Source organism: Psammomys obesus, unplaced genomic scaffold, assembly GCF_907164565.1.
Source record: "Psammomys obesus unplaced genomic scaffold, mPsaObe1.curated_primary_1811, whole genome shotgun sequence".
Taxonomy (NCBI): Eukaryota; Metazoa; Chordata; class Mammalia; order Rodentia; family Muridae; genus Psammomys; species Psammomys obesus.
Genome location: NW_026590412.1, coordinates 759,468 through 781,587, shown reverse-complemented (window position 1 = coordinate 781,587; position 22,120 = coordinate 759,468). Strand labels below are relative to the sequence as shown.

The 22,120-nt window shown below is 36.5% G+C and overlaps 1 protein-coding gene across 6 annotated transcripts in view; it reads right to left on the bottom strand.

Annotated features, from left to right (window-relative positions):
• Gk (glycerol kinase) overlaps positions 1 to 22,120 on the bottom strand; it is an 87,581-nt gene that overhangs the window by 30,689 nt on the left and 34,772 nt on the right. For 2 of the 6 annotated variants that reach the window (XM_055607324.1, XM_055607322.1), the window contains exons 5-11: positions 14,584 to 14,660; positions 11,576 to 11,713; positions 8,580 to 8,689; positions 7,789 to 7,855; positions 6,610 to 6,627; positions 4,536 to 4,571; positions 3,837 to 3,904 (exon numbers count right to left, since the gene is read on the bottom strand). In XM_055607324.1, the coding sequence (XP_055463299.1) occupies positions 3,837 to 3,904; positions 4,536 to 4,571; positions 6,610 to 6,627; positions 7,789 to 7,855; positions 8,580 to 8,689; positions 11,576 to 11,713; positions 14,584 to 14,660 (514 nt within the window). Of the gene's footprint in view, positions 1 to 3,836; positions 3,905 to 4,535; positions 4,572 to 6,609; positions 6,628 to 7,788; positions 7,856 to 8,579; positions 8,690 to 11,575; positions 11,714 to 14,583; positions 14,661 to 18,094; positions 18,179 to 22,120 lie in introns of all 6 variants that reach the window. The other 4 variants (XM_055607325.1, XM_055607323.1, XM_055607319.1 and 1 more) reach the window with 3 other exon arrangements.

Sequence of the window (22,120 nt, the reverse complement as noted above, 5' to 3'; positions counted from 1 at the left end):
TTATGTAAATTAATTATTCTCTCTAAATCTTAGTTACCTGACTTATGAAATAGGAATAATAGGATTCACAAATAATAGGATTTATGTGCACTGAGTGAAAATATCTCAAGTATATGGACCATTACACATAACTCTTCCATTGAATATATGAAATGGGATAGACACTTTCTTATAATAAAACAAATTAAGAGAGAATAATAGGAGAGAAGCATTATTAATTCTTCTTGCTGTTTCTGATCAGTGGAGTTACTTCAGATGAGGAGGAAATCACCAAGAAAATAGCATTAAATATCCTATAAAAATATACTTTGAGATTGGTTAAGGGGAAAACCCTCAGCAGAATAATACACTGAAAATTTTAATTTGTATTATAGCTTTTGCTCACCTCTTCATAACCCCAATCCATTAAATGTGGCCTCAGGGTAAACAACAAAACAAACCCCAGAAACTTGGGAAGCTGAGACAGAAAGGTTTCTATGAACTTTTTGTTCAGTCTTAAGCAACCTAGTGGCAGTTTCAGTGGGTTAGAGTTGGGTCCTATCTCAAAAACACCAAAATCAAATTAAAAACAAAATACAAAACCAGAACTGAGGACGTGGTTAACTTGGCAGATGCAAGTCTAACATACTAGCATGGGTGTAATTCCCAGCATGGCAAAAAATTGGGTGTCATGACAGATGACCGTAAAAATCTAGTACCTTTCTGAAAGCCAGAAGAAAACAGGAAACAACCTTGAAACCTGCCACAGAGGGCCTCTGAAAGCCTCTGCAGTATAGACTGTCAAAGCAGATGCTGAGCCTGATGGCCAACTGATGGGCAGAGTAAATGGAATTTTATGTAAGAAGTGGGAAATAGTAAGAGCTGGAGGGGACAGGAACTCCACAAGGAGAGCAACAGAACAAGATAATTTGAACACAGGGAACTTCCCAGAGACTCATACTCCAACCAAGGACTATTCGTGGAGATGACCTGGAACCCCTGCACTGATGTAGCCCATGGCAGTTCAGTATCCAAGTGGGTTACATAGTAATGGGAAGAGGGACTGCCTCTGACATAATCTGATTGGCCTGCTCTTTGATCACCTCCCCCTGAGGGAGGAGCAGCCTTACCAGGCCACAGTAGAGGACAATGCAGCCACTTTTGATGAGAACTGATAGACTAAGACCAGAAAGGAGAGGAGTACCTCCCCTATCAGCGGACTTGGGGAGTGGCATGCATGCAGAAAGGGGAGGGAGAGTGGGATCGGGAGGGGAGGAGGGAAGGGCTTATGGGGGGATACAAAATGAATAAAGTGTAATTAATAAAAAAATTTAAAAAAAAAGATGAAAAAAAAATCTAGTACCTGACAATTTGAGACAGAAAGATCAGGAACTTCAGGCCAACCTGGGCTATATAAGAGTCAAGGGAAAATACCTTGGTGTAAATCTAACCAAGCAAGTCAAAGACTTGAATGAAAAAACTTCCAGTCTCTGAAGAAAGAAATAAAAGAAGATATCAGAAGATGGAAAGATCTCCCATGCTCATGGCTTGGTAGGATTAACATAGTAAAAATGGCCATCTTACCAAGAGCAATCTACAGATTCAATGCAATTCCCATCAAATTACCAAAACAATTCTTTAGAGACTTTGAAAGAAAAATTCTCAACTTCTTATGGAATAAGAAGAAACCCAGAATAGATAAAACCATCCTCTACAATAAAAGATCTTCTGGAGGTATCTCCATCCCTGATCTCAAGCTGTACTATAGAGCAACAGTAATAAAAACTGCATGGTACTGGGATAGAAACAGACTGGTGGATCAATGGAATCAAATAGAAGACCCAGAAATACACCCACATACTTAGGTACACCTGATTTTTTACAAAGATGCCAAAACCATACAGTCGAAAAAAGATAGCATCTTCAACAAATGGTACCGGTCTAACTGGATATCTACATGAAGAAAAAGGTAAATAGATCCATATTTATCATCCAGCACAAAACTAAAGTCCAAGTGGATCAAAGACCTCAACATAAAACCAGATACACTAAACCTGTTAGAAGACAAATTGGAGCTTTGAGCTCATTGGCACAGGAGACAACTTCCTGAGTAGAACACCAACAGCACAGGCTCTAAGAGCAACAATCAATAAATGGGACCTCATGAAACTGAAAAGCTTCTGTAAAGCACAGGACACTGTCATCAGAACAAAATGACAGCCTCTGGATTGGGAAAGGATCCTCACCAAACCTATATCTGACAGAGGGCTAATATCCAGAATATATAAAGAACTTAAGAAGTTAAACAGCAACAAATCAAGTAATCCAATTAAAAAATGGGGCACAGAACTAAACAGAAATTTCTCAATAGTAGAACATCGAATGGCAGAAAAAACACTTAAAGAAATGCTCAAGATCTTTAGTCATCAGGGAAATGGAAATCAAAATGACCCTGAGATTTCTCCTTACACGCATCAGGATGGCTAATAACAAAAACTCAAGTGACAACACATGCTGGAGAGGATGTGGAGAAAGAGGAACCCTCCTACATTGCTGGTGGGAATGTAAACTTGTACAACCACTTTGGAAATCAATCTGATGCTTTCTCACACAATTAGGAATAGTGCTTCCTCATATACCACTCCTAGACATAGATCCAGAATATGCTCAAATATACAACAAGGACATTTGCTCAACCATGTTCATAGCAGCTTTATTCGTAATAGAAAAAACCTGGAAACAACCTAGATGTCTCTCAGTTGAGGAATGGATACAGAAATTGTGGTATATTTACACAATGAAATACTACTCGGCAATTAAAAACAAGGAAATCATGAAATTTGCAGGCAAATATTAGAATCCAGAAAAGATCATCCTGAGTGAGGTATCCCAGAAGCAGAGAGACACACATGGTATATGCTCACTCATAAGTGGATATTAGACATATAATATAGGATAATCATACTAAAATCTGTACACCTAAAGAAGCTAAGCAAGAAGGAGGACCCTGGGTAAGATGCTTAATCCTCATTCAGAAAGGTGAATGGGATAGATATCAGAAGAGAGTGAAAACAAGGAACAAGACAGGAGCCTACCACAGAGGGCCTTTGAAAGACTCTATCCAGCAAGTCTCAAGTACAGCAGATGCTGAGACTTATAGTCAAATTTTGGGCAGAGTGCAGGGAATCTTATGAAAGAAGGGGAAGATAGAAAGACCTGGAAGGGTATGGAGATCCACAAAGCGAACAACAAAACCAAAAAATCTGGGCACAGGGGTCTTTTCTGAGACTGATACTCCAACTAAGTACCAGTTATGTAGACAATGTAGAACACCTGCACAGATGTACCCTGTGGCATCTCAGTCTCCAAATGGGCTCTGTAGTAAGGGGAACAGGGGCTGTCTCTGACAGGAACTCAATGGCTGGCTCTTTGAGCACCTCCCCCTGAATGGGGCAGCCTTACCAGCCACAAAGGAAGACTATGAGAGACAGTCCTGACGAGACCTGATATGCTAACAGTCAGATGGAAGGGGAGTAGGTCCTCCCCTATCAATGGATTGGAGAAGGAGAATGGGAGGAGATAGGGTGGTAGGGAGGGAGAGAGGGGAGGATTGGAAGAGGATGAGGGTGGGGGCTATAGCTGGAATACAAAGTGAATAAATTGTAATAAAATAAATATATTTAAAAAAGAGTCAAGGCAGAGAGAGAAAAGAGAAAAGGAAGAAACCGGGGAAAAATTGCAGAAACAATGTGTATATCCATACTGAAGTATTGCATTTTGGATGAACTCTAAAAACCTTTCTTCCTTTAAAGTATCAGGAAAGAAAAGTAAATAAAACAACAATGTTTTAAACTCACGTGTTTTTGGCTTGTCCATCCTGAAAGCACATTTGTCCCACCAAAGCAGCTGACTGGTCCCCCAAACACTAAAATTATAAATGACAATAAAAATACTGAGACAATATTACTAATTTCATTTCCTAAAAAGCCAAACGTTTATTTTTGTGTATTTTAATTCATCAAGGAGTGAAATATCTATGCATTATATTTCCTCCCATGGCATTTCCCCCATTTGTTAATCAAGATATAAGATATAAGAAAGGAGAGTTAGAATTCAGTTTTCTTCTTGTCTTCCTCCCTCTTTCTTTCTCAACCCTCCCCCTTCTCTTTATCTCTTTCTTCCTTTCTGGAGAAACAATATCATGTAACCCATGCTGGCCTCTAATTCACTATATGGCTGAGGCTAAAATTTAAGTGAGGAATCCAATGTTTTGGGCTTGGAGAGCATCACTATGCCAGACTTAGAAATTCCTCAAAAGATTTTCAGTGACCCAGCCGGTGTCACAGAAGAACAAGTAGCCAGCATTGATGCTCTTACTTATCCTTCCCAGTTCAAGAAAAGGCAGAAGGATTAAGATAGATGAGGAAAACTACAACAATGTAGGATAGGGTGTATATGTGTGTGTGTGTGTGTGTGTGTGTGTGTGTGTGTCTGTGAGTAGGTGTGTGTGTGAGGGGAGTGACAGGAAAATACTTACCCCAGATATTGGCACTTACCCCAGATATTGGCACACCTTCCAAGGCCCCAGCTTTCTGATAAAATTTTTAAAAAATGGTTAGGCACAGTCACAAAAATTTGTTTCAAGTAACATAACTGCAATAGGAATGAACAAGAAAGCAACATGCCAAAGGATATGAGCAGACAAGACAAAGGAAGTGTTTCAACTACATGTGCGGGACAGAGACAGCAACTACAAGTATTTGTAAAATGACAAGAAGAGACAGGGCACTGAAAAAAGAACCTAAAATACTGCACTGGCAGTCAGGAGACACAGGCTCTTTACTCAGTTAGTTAGTGTTAGGCCACAGACAGGCTGCTGCAATCAAACTATATAACTTATTTATTTTCAAAAATGACAACTGGGGTACGTATGTGATCACAGATCAAAGTTAATGCTTTGATATTGTTGCTGCTATTATGAGACAACCAACATATTTTTAAAAAACTATCTAACTAGCTAGCATGGAACATGGTTTCCAGAGGCTATATTTTATCAACTCTTCTTTCTCCTCAAAACTGCTTTTAAGAAGCAAGAGTGTTTGGATTTCAGATATTTGTTCAAAGACAGTTAAATTTAGACAAGTAACAATTTATAAATAATTTTCTTTATTTCAATTACTATGGCCAGCAAGAAGCAAAGAGGGATTTTAGTGTCTGGCTGCCAAATCTGTATAAAATAGTTTTTGAAAAAAACATATTACAATGCTGAGGATATATGTCATTGCTACAGCTATTTCCTAACATATAATGGGCCCTGGGTCTAGTTCCCAGGAGTCACAGAAAGAAAACAATATTTCTACAGAGGTATTTGTACTGATATTAAGGGATTAAAGAAATAAATGTGATCCCTAAAGTAAGGATGATATATCAGAAAGAACACTAAATGAAAAACTTCAGGTTGATTACTTTGCCTACCATTTGTTAGAAAATGGCCCTGGGACCTGCAGTGTCCAAGCTGTTGACACGAAGAAGGCAACAATAGTTTCTTCTCCACGTATCTTTCATAGTAGGTAATACATATGCCCTTAGCAAAATGAAAAATGACCTCTAGATTCTTCCTGCTTTCTTTCTTTTATGCTTTCTGGTTTAGATTGGCTATTTAGCCTGGTGTAGTGGCACACACCATTAATCCCAGCACTCAGGGAGGCAGAGGCAGCTGGATCTCTGAGTTAGAGGCCAGCCTGGTCTACAACGTGAGTCCAGAACCACCAAGGCTACACAGAGTAACCTTGTCTCCACAAAACCAAAAACCAAAACAAAATTTAAAAAAAGGATTGGCTATTTTTCAAGGTTGGATTTTTAGTGCTAGGGATCAAATCCAGGGCCTAATGAAACAAGCAAGTCCTCCACTACTGAGTCACACTCTTTGCCTAGGACCTGATAGTTTTATTTATTGTTGATATTCTTTGGATACTAATAAAGGCTAGACTCAATAGAAGGCTTAACAAGTAATCATTAGGAAACCTAGAAGATTTCTGTCTTGATATATTTATCATAAAATGTCTGCTTATTCTTCCAAAATTATCAAACTTTTAACATAATCTAAGAAATGTTCAGGCATGTAAAGCATTCTGTTCTCTTTATTCGAAGAAGCTTCTGGAGGATTCCAGGAGGGTCCTCTGAGGAAGCATGCAGAAAAAGTGACAGTGCATTTCCAACTAGCTGGTCTGAAATACTGGGCAAAATATTTTATAATACATTTATATATATACACACACATATATTCAGGATATTTAAAAAGCATTTCTAATTTCCTAATTTCTTAAAAGGCCAGAGTATATCATAATTGTACTTTGCAATGGGAAGCATCCAAATCTCTGGAAAGCTCTCCCAGAATTTTAGAAACATTTATTTTAATCTTGAGGAAAATACAAATGAATACTAAGATTCTGCTTCTTTTATTTAAAAAAATCCTTAAAATATGACTACAGCTTATAATTTTTTGGAAGCTCATGGAAATTCTAGATATGTTTGTTTAGTGAATGGATTTATGCTTGACTGAAAATAAATGGAAATGCACTGTATCTTTTCAAAATGAAAAGTGGCATAATCAGTGGATAGCCTACTCACCAAGCTATGAGAGATTTTCTATAGTCAGCAAGGGGGAGAGAGGGGGACAGAAGCATAATATTTTAAATGCAAGAGAAAACTAGGCCAATTACATGTTTTCTTTCAATCATTCTCTGAAGGTATTTCAAAAATACCTTCTTTTGCTCTGAACCAAGTGAGTTTGTGATCACTACGAAAACTACAGAAGTACTACAGATAAGCAGTGACTATCCCTGCCTTAAATAATTTCATATTGCCTTTAAAATCCTTATTCTACATAGAGTACTTAAATTCTTGCTGTAGCACTAACTAGAAGAACATTTGGCATTTAGTTTTATTTTTAACAGCTCTATGAGTGGAGTTCCTAACATTTTTCATGAAATGGTTACTTTTAAAGCTTCTGTAAACTTATTCTTAAGTTTTATCATACATTTCAAATTTGTATGCTCAAATACCAGTTCAAACCCTCCTAAACGTTTCTATTCCTGATATCTGACTACAGATTTTCAATGATGTTAAACACACTTACTTTTTTCCCTCTGGGTTTCAGCAAAATGCCCATTAAGGAAATCACCTTAATTAGCAACCTCATTTACAAATAGACTCTTTGTTTTCAGTTTCTTTGTTAAATTGTTCCAAACTGACAAAGAATGAATATATAACAATGGTTTAGCCATTAAAAGGGATTAACTAGGTAAAAGAACACTATTAAAATGTGAACAATACCTGCTCTAAATTAAAAGCAGACATCACAGCTACTACAGTAATGTGGAAGAATAAACTGGCTAAAACATTCCCACCACTGTTCAGAGTTAGGTTATCTACAAAACTTAAAAATATTAATATTCAAATGAGAAAAACAATAAAAAGCCAATTAAAGTTTGTAAGTATAAAATAAATAGGTAGTTTTTAGCTTTGGGTATATAATATTCTGTTTTGAATAAACATGTAAAACATTTTAATACAGATAATTAGAAAATAGATAAATCTGAGCATAGAATTCAATACGATAAACATATTAGTCACTTAAAAAGTAAAGCCATTTAAAAACATTAAGTTCTTTTTTTACATAATACCGACATTCACAGAGAAAGTCCCAAACACCAAGCTATAAAACATAACAAAATTGAGTGTTGAATTCTAAATAGCAAAAGTCTTTTCTTGTTTAATAAAATCCCTTCCACCTGCTATTTATTTTACCATTAGGCCATAGATCTCAGAAGAACTCCGGACACTGGGAAGAATTTCCATTGGAATTCCAAAAAATCTGAAAAACAACAGCTTTGAGTACATAATACTGTTTTGAATAAACATGTGGTACATCTGAGCATAGAACGCAACAGTGATAAACTATTAGTCAAAAGATCCCTAGATGTATGTTTGGGAATTTAACAGTCCACCCTTAAACAACCAAATCATTACAAAGTTAAAAGCACACTCTGAAAACAAAGAACTTTTCTAAAAAAGGAATAATTAACATGACCTGTTTATTGTATGTGCAACACTCATCATTGATGAGATGGTTCAGAAGGTAAAGGCACCGCCAAATCTAATGAACAGAGTTTGATTCATGGAAGCCAAAGGTCAGGAAGAAGCTGACTTATAAATGCCTTCTAGTCTAAATACAGCTTAGCCCAGTGTCTTTGAATGTGAATATGTACACCCACACATAATATAAAATGTTAAAACACACATATATAATAGAAGCTGGCTGTGGTATTTCATCCCAGAACTAGTGATGCTGAGGCAGGGGAATCACCACAAAGTCAAGATTATTCTAGGCTACAGTGAAAAATTATGCCAAAATTCCCATAAAACAACAAAACAAATATCCTCATACAAATACAAACTAGCATATTGTAGTTGAAATATGAGCAATAAATATTGGTATACAACTACCATCTGCAAAGAGTAACATTCAGATTTCAAACAAATAATGTATATAAAAGAATGTATAGGAGAAACTACATTTAGGTCAAAACATAACTTACTCGCAGAGCTCTTTATCCCATTCCAAAGAATGAATGTTAAAAAGCATCGTCCTACTTGCATTTGTTACATCTGTACAGTGGACACCCCCATTGATTCCACCTGTCAAACTCTAGATAGAACAAAAGGGACAGGTTAAATCTGAACTAATCTGTAGAATTATTTATTGTCAAGGGTAATTATCAGCAGCAGGGCACACAAAACAAGTGGAAGAATCCAACATTTCAATAATTGAGGTCTCAGCAGTACTAAATCAAAAGAAATACAATGTGAACTACACATGCAATTTTAAAATGTCTAGTAGCAGGGCCTGCAAGATGGCTCATCAGGTAAGGCACTTGCTGCCAAGCTTGATGGACCTGAGTTGATTCTTGGGACCCACATGGTGGAAAGAAAGAACTGACTCACACAAGTTGTCCTCAGACCTCCACACATATCCTAACAGGCACTCACTCCTACAAACACATATACACGTGCACGCGTGCACACACACACACACACACACACACACACACACACACACACACACACAAATGTAATGAAAAAGTAGCTATTTTAAAAACACACAAGAAATATAAATATAAAATAACTATATTTCCTATATTTTATCTTATTTAGCTAATATATCAAAAATAACATTTGAACACAAATAAAATCATTAATATACTTTACCTTCTTTTTTTTATAAATCTATGAAATTCAGTGTGTATTTTATATTTGTACTATATCACAGTTCAGACTGACAACATTCAAGTATTCATTATTCATAACCTCATGTGGCCACTGTATTCATACAATTCTAGCTAATTTCTGGTTAAACAGAAATTAGTTTTGTATTTAATCTATCTTTGGAAAATTCAGAGCCTTATAAAATTTGACTAGGTGGAATGTTTCCACTAGGTGGAAAGGTTTATAGAAAACCTTGTGTATTCACGTTTTCCTTTATTTTTTTAATATTTATTTTATTTATTATGCATACATTGTTCTGCCTGAACACCAGCAGAGGGCACCAGATCTCACTATTGATGGTTCTGAGCCACCATGTGGTTGCTGGGGCTTGAACTCAGGACCTCTGGAAGAGGAACTGGTGCCCTTAGCCTCTCAGCCATCTCTCCAGCCCTCACATTTTCTTTTTTAATAACATATCTTTTTGCATACATCCTGAAAGCAGAATTGTAAGCTCTCTATAACACATTGGGAAGCAATGCTGGCTTCCTTCAAGTATAAACAATGAGAAGCCAGAACAGAACAAAGGTAGATAAACAGCATGCCATTGGGTGGAGCCCCAAAGTGTCTCCTACAGCTCATGGGTCCCATATCCTTCAGCTTTAAGGCAACTGTGACTGACATATGAGAAAACAGTTGGCTCCTACAAAGTATACATTCCTTGGCAGGGTGAAGAAGGTAAATCTTTCAGGAAGTATTCTGAAAGTTCTACAGTATGGGTTCCATAACTGAGAATAAGAACAGTATACTGGCTTGAAGTTCCCCAAAATGTTGAAAAAGTTCCTCATTGGTGTATTTACAAATCGAATTATGTGTTTGGAATTGTGTGAGTATAGTTGAAGGAAGAATGGCACAAAAGTTTATGATCTTACAGTTGGCTTACTGTATTGCCTATGTTGGCTACAGTATTGTCTGTTTTGGGGGCACATTAACAGAAAAAAAATGTCCATAATAAACATAACAGGAATAAAAGGGGAAAGAGAAAGTGAACCACAAAAGGACATATACTATAAAGGTAAATATTTGGGCTACAGAGATGGCTCAGCAATTAAGGGCATTGGGTCTTCCTTCCAGAGGACCCAGGTTCAACCACCAGCACCTGCACATCAGCTCACAACTGTATCAACTCTAGTCCCAAGGTATATGACACTCTCCTCCATCCCTGGAGGATACTTCATGCACATGATGCACATACATACATGCAGGCAAAATACCCATACACACTAATAAATAATTTTTAACATCTAAAGAGCTACATTGCAAGCCAGGGGTGGTGGCATATACATGTAATCCTGACATTTGAGAGGCAGAGGCAGGTAGGTGTCTATGTTCTACACAGCAAGTTCTAACTCAGCCAGGGCTACACAGCAAAATCCTGTTAGAAAGAGGGAGAGAGAGACAGACAGAGACAGAGTAAGACAGAGAGACAAAGACTAGAAATGCCTGAATATAGTGACACGTGTCTGCATCTCAAGACTCAGTCAGGAGACTGAGGTTAGAGGATTAGCACCAGTTTTAAGTCCAACAGGGTCTACATAGTGAACTGAATTGCAGCCTGGTCAAGTTTGTATACTGAGACCCTATCCTAAAAAGTCAAAAAGAGAAAAGTAACATGTCATATAAGTACCTAACATGGTGATTTCTACTGACCTATGTTCAGCTCTGGACAAAATATTTTAATATAAACTTCTGCTATGGTTTAGTTTCATATCCTGGCATGATTTCACAAGAGAAAGCTATAAAATGTTGACAGTGAAGGAGAAAATAGTATAGGCATTTTACTACATGAAATAGTTATTTCTTCTAAGAAAGAGTGAGATAGAAGAAAATGATAGACATGGGAGAATAACTTCCAAAATTACTTGCCTAAAAGATAAGAGTTATGAAATATGATTTTGGTAATTATCTTCCACTGTCACTCAAATAAAACAAGAAAAGTAAAGAAGAGAAATAGATAAAAATATCCCTCAAATGGAGGCAGAGATATTCTGCTGCATCTTGAGTAGTTTTTCTCAAGAATAATGCTAAAAAGAAATCCAAAATATTGGTTGAGGAAGGGGATTTGCTGGGAAAAAAAGAATTCAGTGGAAAAAGGAAGGGGGATGAAACATGATAATGAGTGATATGGACTAAATTTTATTATAAACATACCAGAACTGGTAAAAGAATAAAAACACATTAAGAATTTAATAAAGAAAATAGTAGGTAGGACAGTAAAAAGAAAAACAATCCCTGAAAACATTCTCTATGCATATATTACATTTAAACATACCCAAATGAGCCATGAATCAATGGTCCCAAAAAGAGCTCTATTTTCTTCAACAGCCTTTTGAACCTTTTTCACGTTGTCAAGCAGCCAACGAAGTTTCACTGCACTGAAGTAAGTGCTAAGTGGAAGGCCTGTCTTGGACTGAAACAGTTATGAAGTTCAGTCAGTAAATTATACTTACCATAGTTTAAAACAAAACCTCTAAACAACAACAAAAAATCCAAATATAAACTAGTTTGTAGCTCTGAAGGTAATGCTATAAGCTTTGAAATGAAAGTACAAAAGTACTATCTCTTCCATGGTACATGAAAGAATGTTCATGAACAAAGATCACAGTGATTATGTTTGCAGTTCAAAGAGCAGCCACGTAAGCAAGGTAAAGAGAAAAGTAAGTGACACACCATCTTCTAAGTAGATAGTGACAATGTAATGTCATTTTGCAATAAATTGCTCATGTATTAATCTTAAACCAAAATTCTGTACTTTATTTTTTTCATGGTAGACTGTGATATTTAATAGTCATAAATTAATGACAACAACAAGAAAATTATTCTCAAGCACACATAGTTTACTAACATACTATATTCTATGTGTACAAACATACATATAAACATCCATCCATCCATATATATTCAAATAACAAAGTAATACAAGGTTAGTAGAAAATAAATAAAACCAGAGCTCAATGACATGCCAGATTAAAGTAATATAGAATTGCTATATGTAAGAAATCAGCTGACTAAAGTCAGCAAATACAACAAGTGGAATAAATGTGGACTGGGTAAAGGATAAAGGATAAAGATGAAACTAGTGTGCTTATTCATCTTTCTTAAGAATGGGTGAAGTTTAATTCTTGTTAGCATATTAAATATCAAATTTCTATATAAAGTACAAGTAAATTAATTAAAGATGTAATTAAAGTGATATAACTATCTTTCTTTCCTTCCTATTCTATTCCATTTTCATATCTCATGCGCATACTTCATAAGAAAACTCAAATCACAGCTGAAGTGATATAGTGGTACATGCCTGTAATCGCAACATACAGAAGGCAGAAGCACAAAAACTATTGAAAAGCTAGAGAGATGGCTTAGCAGTTAAGGGCACTGGCTGCTCTTCCAGTGGGCACAAGTTTGGTTCCCAGCATCCATATGGAGATAAATAGCTCTCTGTAATTCCAGTTTCAGGGAATATGATAATCTCTCCAGGCCTCTGTCAGCACCAGGCATTCATGTAGTACATAGATAATATATGTAGGTAAAATAGCAAGACACATACAATAAAAAGCATAAAAGAGAATATCTGCAAATTTGAGACCAGCTTTTATTATATACAGTGATCTACAAGTCAGCCAGGGCTACACAGTAAGATCCTGTCTCAAAAGTGATTTCAAATATTTTTATTGAAATAAAATTTTACATAATATATAATGACCACAGTTCCCTTCCCACAATTCTTCCCAGATCCTCCCCACCCATTCAACTACACCTTTTTCTTTCTATCTTCTTTAGTAAACAGACAACAAACAAAAACCCAAACAAAACATAGTTTTGAAAAAGCAAAGGAAAAAAAACATAAGAAATACACATACACCACATTAAAACATAAACAGAAACCATAATATTTTTCTAATATTTTAATTCAGTCTGCAAGTTAAAAATCTTAATTACGGTTTCTAGATTTTTTTTTTCATGTTTGGGAGGACAGAGAGGATCAATGATCAGAAATAACAGAAGAAAATAACATCAAAAATGTTAACATCTGAAAATTATTTGACTTGTAGCACCATCCTACAGAGAGCGACATCCCACAGGGTGTCCTCAAGAAGATCCTGCAAAGCTAACATAGAGTCTTAAAATGAAACATGTGGAGAGTGTGAAAGTTGCCTGCAGTGGCACTACAGAGGAAACAATGCAACCCTTGAAGCAAAGCAAAGCTGGTGGGAGGGAGGGAGGGTTATGTAGGGTCACAAAATAAACAAGAATAGAAAATAAATGGGCAGGACAAGACAGAAACTAATTAGATAGGGAAGGGAACAGGCATAAGATATTTTGCTAATTAATATTTGAACATTAAGTTCAGATGCAAGAACCAATATATGTCCTATTGGCAAATAAAAAGGGGACACACCTCACCAAAAACAAAAATGAAGAAAACAAAACCAAAAAATATCAGAACTTCTTTGGGGGTTCTAGAATAACTTGAACTTGTGAAAAAATTAATTGTTATTATTATTTTTTTGGTCTTTAGTGAAGGCCTGGAATACTGTCTACTTTTTCTTTCTTCCTGGATTCCTAAAAACTCAGAATCACCCAGAGCTTTCTTCTGGAGGGCAAAAGGAAACTATGCTGATGGATTCTGAAAGTATGTGTGAATAAAAGAAATCATCCTTGGGGAATATGATTTGAGTTACTGGGACATTAGACTCTTTACTAGTCTGTACTCTTAGGGTATTATAATTCTATCTGCCTCACAGGACAAGAAAGACAGAAAGGTTAAGAATTGATTTGGTTAAGAATTGATAAGTCAGAGGTTAAGAGCACTGGCTGTTCTTTCTAAAGTCCTGAGTTTAATTCTCAGCAAGCAAATGGTGGCTTATAACCATCTATAATGACATCCGGTGCCCTCTTCTGGCCTGCAGGCAGAGAGAGTACTGTATGAATAATAAAATAAATAAAATCTTTTTTTTTTTTAAAGAATCGATTTGGAGCTAGGAGCGGTGGCACAGGCCTGTAATCCCAGTACTCTGGTAGACAGAGGCAGGCAGATCTCTGTGAGTTCAAGGCCAGCTTGATCTAAAAAGCAAGTCCAGGACATCCAAGGCTACACTGAAAACCCTGTTTAAAAAAAAAGATATGATTTTGCCCTAGTTATCCAAAGGAAATATTCTATAACTTGTATAAAATAACCATTTTGCCATAGGTTTTAAGACCAAGATAGTCTGTCTCAGGAATCTGTGAACTGTTTTTAAACAAACATTCTTACAATGTACTTCCAAAGAGATTTCTTACCTTGACAAAGTTATTATTTTCTGGAATTCTTTTACTAAGGCTCTCAACAGTAGGTTGTGTTCTTAGGTCAAGCCACACTACAGATCAAAACATAAAAATATATATGAAGACCTTCATAAAATTGAGAACCTACTGAAATCTCTGTAACCTATAGAGATCGCTGTTACAGAGAGACTGATTAGTTTCTGTAAGCAATTAAAATGCTATAGCTTTTAAAGGACAGAAATTAGAAAATTAGAAATGAATGGACATACTGTTAGAAGAAAATATATTTACAAAAGAGAATTGAAAGCTATTATGAAAAAAATAGACTAAATTATAAAAAACAATACAAACCTTAAGATTTTTATTTTGCATTATTTTTTTTTGGAAAAAACTATGAAAGAATATTTGAAATAGGAATTTTCTAAACACACATGGATGGACAGAAGACTTAAAACCTGGGCAGGCTAGTTGGCAGTGCAAAATATACAGCTCAGGATAAAATATGTATCTTAGAAAGCTCGGGGGAAGACTGTGACAAAGACTAAGTAGAGAACCTGATTTTATTAATGAAGCAATACAAGATTCAGTCTCATGCATATTTATAGTAAAATCTTTCAAAGGATGCAAGACCTGAAATCACTAAAATATTTTCTTTGATTACAATTTATTTCTTTACCAGATTATATGGGGAAAACTCTAATGGAATACCATTCTCTTTACTAAATTTCTGTTATGTGCTTCCTGATTTCCAAATACAAAAAAAAAAATCTCATTTTGCTTTGTGGCAAAAGTTGGGGAATACAAAGTGCTAAAAACTACACAATAGACTGCATAAATAACAAATAAAACCAGATTTGCTATCTTTTTTTTAAGAGACAGGTACTTTGTATTTAATTTTTATATATAGCTTTTACTCTACTAGTGGTAACAGTATTGTTGGGACAGTATGCTCAGATGCCTCCTAACAAAAACTTAGGCCCATAGTCTATTTAAAAGACTCTGGGAGAGGTAATGCAAACTTGTCCACTACATTTTCTTAATGCTGACAAATACATGACTTGATTCACTTTACTGTATTATTCTGTTCTTGTTAATTAAAATCATTTCTTTCCTGTAGTAAATGTCTACAGATTCTTTCTGATTGTTCATTTTTTATTTTTTTTTTCTTTCTGATTATTTCAATAGCTGTGTGCTAATTAATTATTACCAGTTCCCATGAGATTTTAGCTGGAGACTTCAGGATACAATACTGGTTTTTACAGGTAGAAAAGCAGCAAGAAAATAACCCATATGACAAACAAGAAAATAGGAGGACAGCAAAAGCCACAAAAATAGATAGCCCTGTAGGTAAGATCTGCACTTGGTGGCCCAGCACCTACTCATTTTGACAACAGAAGCATTTTCTCAAATTCCCTTTGGGATTTAGAGTTCCATAATCCTTAGCTATGTGGTTTATCTGAGAATTTGCCCTACCTCAAGTTGCAGGGTTAGATATGAACCCTAAGTTCTTACACAAGAGTTCCCTTGGCTAAATTACCCAACTGAGAAGTTTTTCATTCAGTCTGCAATTGTCATTTATCTCAGGTGCATTTGGCACTGTGTGATTTAAGACTACTATTCTCATGACGGGAGAGCTGAGTCTGTCATGTCAAGAGCCATTTCAGAAAAAAGATTTGAGGAGGATACGTGACTCTAAATTCAGAATGAATCAAAACCAAAACTAAGCTACCAATAGGTGGCTAGATCCATTAGCAAAATAAATTGCTTTTTTTTTCTCCCACTTAACTTAGTTGGAGTTGAGTTTTCTATCAATGTCAGGACATAAACCATTAGCAGTATCAGAGATGACAACATCTCCCTTACCAGAGGAACAAGAGTCAGCTACTTTTTATACACAGCACTGTGTGATGGTGGCAAAGATATACTTTCCTCAGAGACAAGCAACCTTAGCAGATATTTATTGGATTAACACGAATAATTGGGGAAAGTAGTAGGATTCAAAGAGAGGTTTTAAATCTGTGATGAGTATGATTAACAAGCACATCTTAATTCTTGGTGTTTTGAACTACAATGAGTTATGAGTTTAAAACTCAATTTACTGAGTTTTGATTACTACTTCAAAAAATTACATAGGATAGATTAGGATAGCAAATATTATACAAGGTAGGATAAAGATGGATTTATGAAACATTTTAGTTTTATGAGTTTGTTGAATCATAATATAAAATATACTTCATTGAGAGGGAGCTAAACAAATAGATTGGAAATTCATTGACTCTTGGCTTTCTAGCCTCTTGCTTGATAATATAAGCCTCCTACAACTAGTGTGCTTCCTCTTTCTCTCACTTCCCTCTTTCCTCCCCACCTCCTTGCCCTCTCACTGAAAAGTGGGTGGAGATGGAAGAGGGAACTTTTCAAATGTTATGCAAGTGCTCTCTTCCACTGAGCAGTCCCTGTTTATTCACATCTTAATGGGCACAACAATTACTGGGGAGATGAAAGACCCCATACTCCACAATTCTAGTATATCTGTGGATAGAACCCACACATTTGTCTTATGTCTTCCTTTCCAAAAAACGACCGCTACTAAATTAGTGGTTCTTCCTTAGGAAGCATAATAGAAACACCTAGAAAACTTTGAACATACCTAACCATAACCTACCTTGCAGGATTCTGGTTCAAGTCTAGGCCAGGGTTGAATCTACATACTTTTCTATGACTATTCCAAGTTACCCAACATAATACTAGTACGTGAGTATATCTTTTGTAGGTTATGCTCTTTAGAGTATAAATGTGCTCCAATTACTTAATTCAAAACCAAACATTGCCAATAAGGTAGAACTAGGAATCTTAGTGGTTCTATGACTTTATTCCTCTTCAACAAAGACGAGTTAAACAGACTTGAAGTTATGCTTGACAACAGTGGTCTCCACAGATCTAAGTCCTCACCACACAGAATCAAAACACTGAATGTAAAATCATGAAACCAAAATTCTAAGTTTGGCTTCACTACCAACAAGCTTTGTGACTTATTTAATTTTTTAGCCGTTCTTGTCTTGGATTCCCTAGATATAAAATAAGTATGCTGGAATGGATAGCATCTAAAATCCTTTTCCTTCCACTGCTCCAGGACTGCAAAAGGCTGCCATGATATTTACTTTGTTTTTACAATCAAAGAGTTCATGGCAATTGGAGTACATGGAATGAATTAGTACAAAAGGCAGAAAGAAAAAGATATCAGTGGTTGATACACTACCAGTGCAATTCACAAATGTTCGAAATTAATGGAATTAAGAACAAAACAATAAAAAACTCATTACAGAAGCTAAGATGGCAGAATTAGATTTGCAGAATAAGAGAACAAAAGCCAAAGAGAAGATCCCAAAGCTGGAGGACTAAGCCCCTTGTGTAGGTAATTTCTGAGATCAAAAGAAGTGACAGATCCAGATCTGGCAGTAGCAGTCAATTTCCCCCAACATGTCTGAGTTGGAAGGCTGGGAGTGAGCAATAGCCACAGCACCAATACCTGAGGAAGTACCAGCAGCTGGAACTGAAGAGCCAGAGGGCACAACGGCAACTGGAACTGAAGAGCCAGGAGAAACTGGAGCAGCTGGAGCATTAGGAGAAATAATGGCAATTCATGCTAGAGATAGCCAGGTTCAAGATCTTTGTATGCTTGTTTTGAGAGGGTAGATCATTTGGGCAAGCTCATCAGAATGAGTTTTTGTACACATGTGAATGTAGAAAAAGAAATTGAAGAGACATGGAGTAGAAGGGGAACAAAGAAAGTCCAGTCTGAATATCTCATTCACCAGTATGTCCATTAGGATGAAGACCATGTAAGTATGTTTCTTGTTCAGAAAGATTCTTCCCTACTTGGCAACATATATACAATCATAGTTCAAAAAACTACTGAACTGAAACCATGCCTGATATGTTACAGGAGCACATCTTCAGGGGATGTTAGAAATGAATGCTACCAACAAACATGCTAAAGTCCCTGCCATAGCAAGCGAAATGCTGCAGGACATGAAAGAGCTATTTTGGGAAAGCCAATCCTAGAAAGTTCTTTCCTCACTGAGTAGGTGAAAGTAAAGTCATTTCCACATACACGGACAGCATTGTCTATATAGGATAGGGAACTGTTAATCCCCAAAGTTATAAATTAATACATAGTAGGATGATAAATTCTCAGGAATACAAAATACCATATATGGTATTCTATAGACCCCTTCTAGAAGGAATACATTTATCTAGACTATGTAAATTGGAATTTTAATGGTCCAGACCAGCCAATAAATTGTTTACAACAATTTGGATGGTGTGAGTAAAGTGACATTTAACATATGTGTAGTATATTTAGTTTGCCCAAATAAGGTTTTTAAGAGTGAAGAGAAATGTAGTTGCCTCAATCTCCAGGGGCCAGTTAGTTAAGAAATACACACAGTACAGATGGAAGCGTCATCTTTAGAGGATATTGAATAATATATCACACAAATTTGCACAATTTTAGCTAATCATCACAACAATAAGCAAACACATCTAAGTAACAAAATCAAAATGGAAAAAAAAGTCACTAGGGATCATCTATGTCTAGTTGGCTAAGCACAAAACAAATAGTAAATCTCCTCAGAGATGGTTCATCCTAAGCAGTTTGTAGTGTGGTAAGAAGAAGGGGTGGCTTCCATGTTATCCAACACACTATAAGCAAAGACCATCAGAGTTTTACAAAATGCTGCTGACTTCTTTCCATTCAATAATACAAGACTTTTAAATGCCAATAGTTAAACCCTTAATTAAGCTAGTTAAAAGGTCATACAGACAGGGCCAGTGGGACAGAGAGCAGCCTGAGCCAACTCATCCCCGGATCCTGCCCCAGCACCCCATAGCCGGTGCCTGAGCAGTCTGCCCTGTGCCAAGAACCTTACTTCCACATCAACCAGACCCTGAGGGAGGCCCACTTTCACAGCCTTCAGCACTGACACCGGCCTCCAACATGAGGCTCTGGCAGCTTCTTGCCTTCTGTGAAGGGACAGCACTGTGCAGATCGGATATTTCAACTTAATAATTTGTTTTTTAAAAGTTGCACACAGAAAAAAAAAAGCCTTTTGGCTTTCAGTCTATATTTGAGCACTGGGTCAGCAGGCAGCTGTTTACTTGGGTTTTTGCTGCACTACTGCGATTTCAGAGGGGCTTGGGAGCAATTTTTATAGGATTCTTTCAAGAGAGGGCATCAGATCCAAGTCATGGCAGTGTATGAGGAAGTCTTGTCTGACTGATTTCCACATCTGTCAATTAGATGCTGTACTGTATATTAAAAAGCTCTTAAAAAGGTGGGATCCTCAATTTTTTTAATTCAATAAACTAGTAAAGAATTAAAAAAAAAAAGGTCATATACAAGGGAGAAGAGAGTATGTCTCTTGTTTGATATTTTCAATAACAAACCGGGCCAAAAAACATGGGGAGTGGTAAGACAGGAAAATTAACCCTCCCGCCCTTCTGTGTACATGTGTGTGTGTACCAATGCATACACTATGTAGGATCTGAAATCAACTTTAGCTGTTAGTACATAAAATCCAAAGTGTCAATGACACACCTGAGAGTCTGGGAAGCAGTGAAACAAAGTGACACTTCTCCTTAGGTACTGCACTACAGTTTACTGTGTTAATCTCAGAATTAACACACTAATTAAAAAATTACATGGGACATCTAAAAGTAGGTTATATGCACCTATGGGACCTACTGAGCTTTCACCTCTGTTTACAACTGGAAAAGTTACTAGTAAGCACACAGCCTTATTGCAAGTAAGTATAACCTCTGTCAGGATGCAATTTGTTCAATAAATCTATGCCACAGTCACCACTGAATCCTAAGACTATTGTATACTAGGGGTAAATATACTCACCACTTACTGTGTACATATAGTAAAAAGGAGGGCCACATGAAAGGGATATCTTTTATTTTTATTACATTTATTCATTCAGTGTGTGTGAGCATGCGTGCTGTGCATGTATGCATGCATGCATGCGTGTGTGTGTGTGTGTATGTACTTGCCCTGGCATGTGTGTAGCCATCATATGACTCTTGCAAATTTGGTTCTCTCCTTCCACATACCTATTCCAGGGCTCAAACTCAGGTCATCAGGCTTGACAGCAAGCACAATGTGCCATCTCAGGGAATTTTTTTTTTTAAGAAAAGTACAAACTGTTCTTCTTATTTGATTGTTCATAATAAATATTGTTCATGAGTTATAATTTAGTTAAGTATAAACAGAAAAATAAAAAAATAGGCTGGGTGACAGAGCTTTATAAGAGGAAGAGAAAAAGAAAATGAGTGGTAGGAAATGGATTTCATTGTTTTGTTTGGTTTAGAGTCTTATGTATCCCAGGCTGCCCTCAGATTCACTATATAGTTGAGGGTAAATCTGAACTTCTGATCTTCCTGCCCCCATGCCTAAGTACTTGGATAAGAATTATATACCATTATGATGGTTTTGAATTAAATATGTCATAGGAAAAATTGACAGTGAACCCTTAACCCCAAATTTGAAGGAATTAGGATGGAAAACCTTTGGGAAATGATTAGGTCACCAGCACAGAGTCTTAGAAATGGGGATAGAGTACTTATAAAAAGACTGGAAAGAGTTTGCTTTCCTGCACTGTGCTCTCTACCATATGAAAACACAAGTCAGGCAGTGGGCCCTCACTACACCAAATCAATTCTCATCTTGAGCTCAGTCTCGAACTTTTAGCCTCTACAATTACTGTAAATATACATCTGCTGAATTAGCCATTGACTCTATGGTATTTTGGGCTCTAGATGTCTGAACTAAAATAGAGAAAATTTAAAATACAATTATATCATGATATAAACAAGCCAAAGAAGCTTGACCACAAATCCATGGGGCAATCTAATTCTGCTTCCACTAATCCCATCTGATCTTCCTTTTGAATAAAGCTGCTAAATATATAATACCATCTCAACATGGATGGATGATAATTCAATGTTTTTCTAGATGAAATGAAGTTGGAGGAAGAGTCTATTTTTGTAATGGTTAAGCAGGTTTTTTTCTCTAATTTTTTTTTTTGTCCTTTAGTTCTCGTTCCATTTCTTCTTCTAGCCTCCAAATTCCTATTATAAATTTCCATGACTGAAAGGTAAGTGACAGGCCTCCCCAGTTTGATGCAATATATAAATAGGGATCAAAGAACAGGAAACATACAAAGGCATCTAGCCAAGGTTTGGGAGTTAATTGTACATTCATTCCTATAGTGAGGTCATCTATAATAAGTTGAGATGATCACATCTGTGTTGGAAACTTAAAGTCTGCATTGAAAGCTATCTAAAGCCAAGTGTGGTGGTGCATACTAGTAAACTAAGCACGTGGGAGGTGGAGGGAGAAAGATCAGGAGTTCAAAGTTATACTTAGCCACATAGTGGGTTCAAGGCCAGCATGAAAACACATAAAACACTGGCTCAGCAAGGCGCATTGGCACACACCTGTAATCCCAGCACTCAGGGAAGCAGAGGCAGGTGGATCCCTGTGAATTCA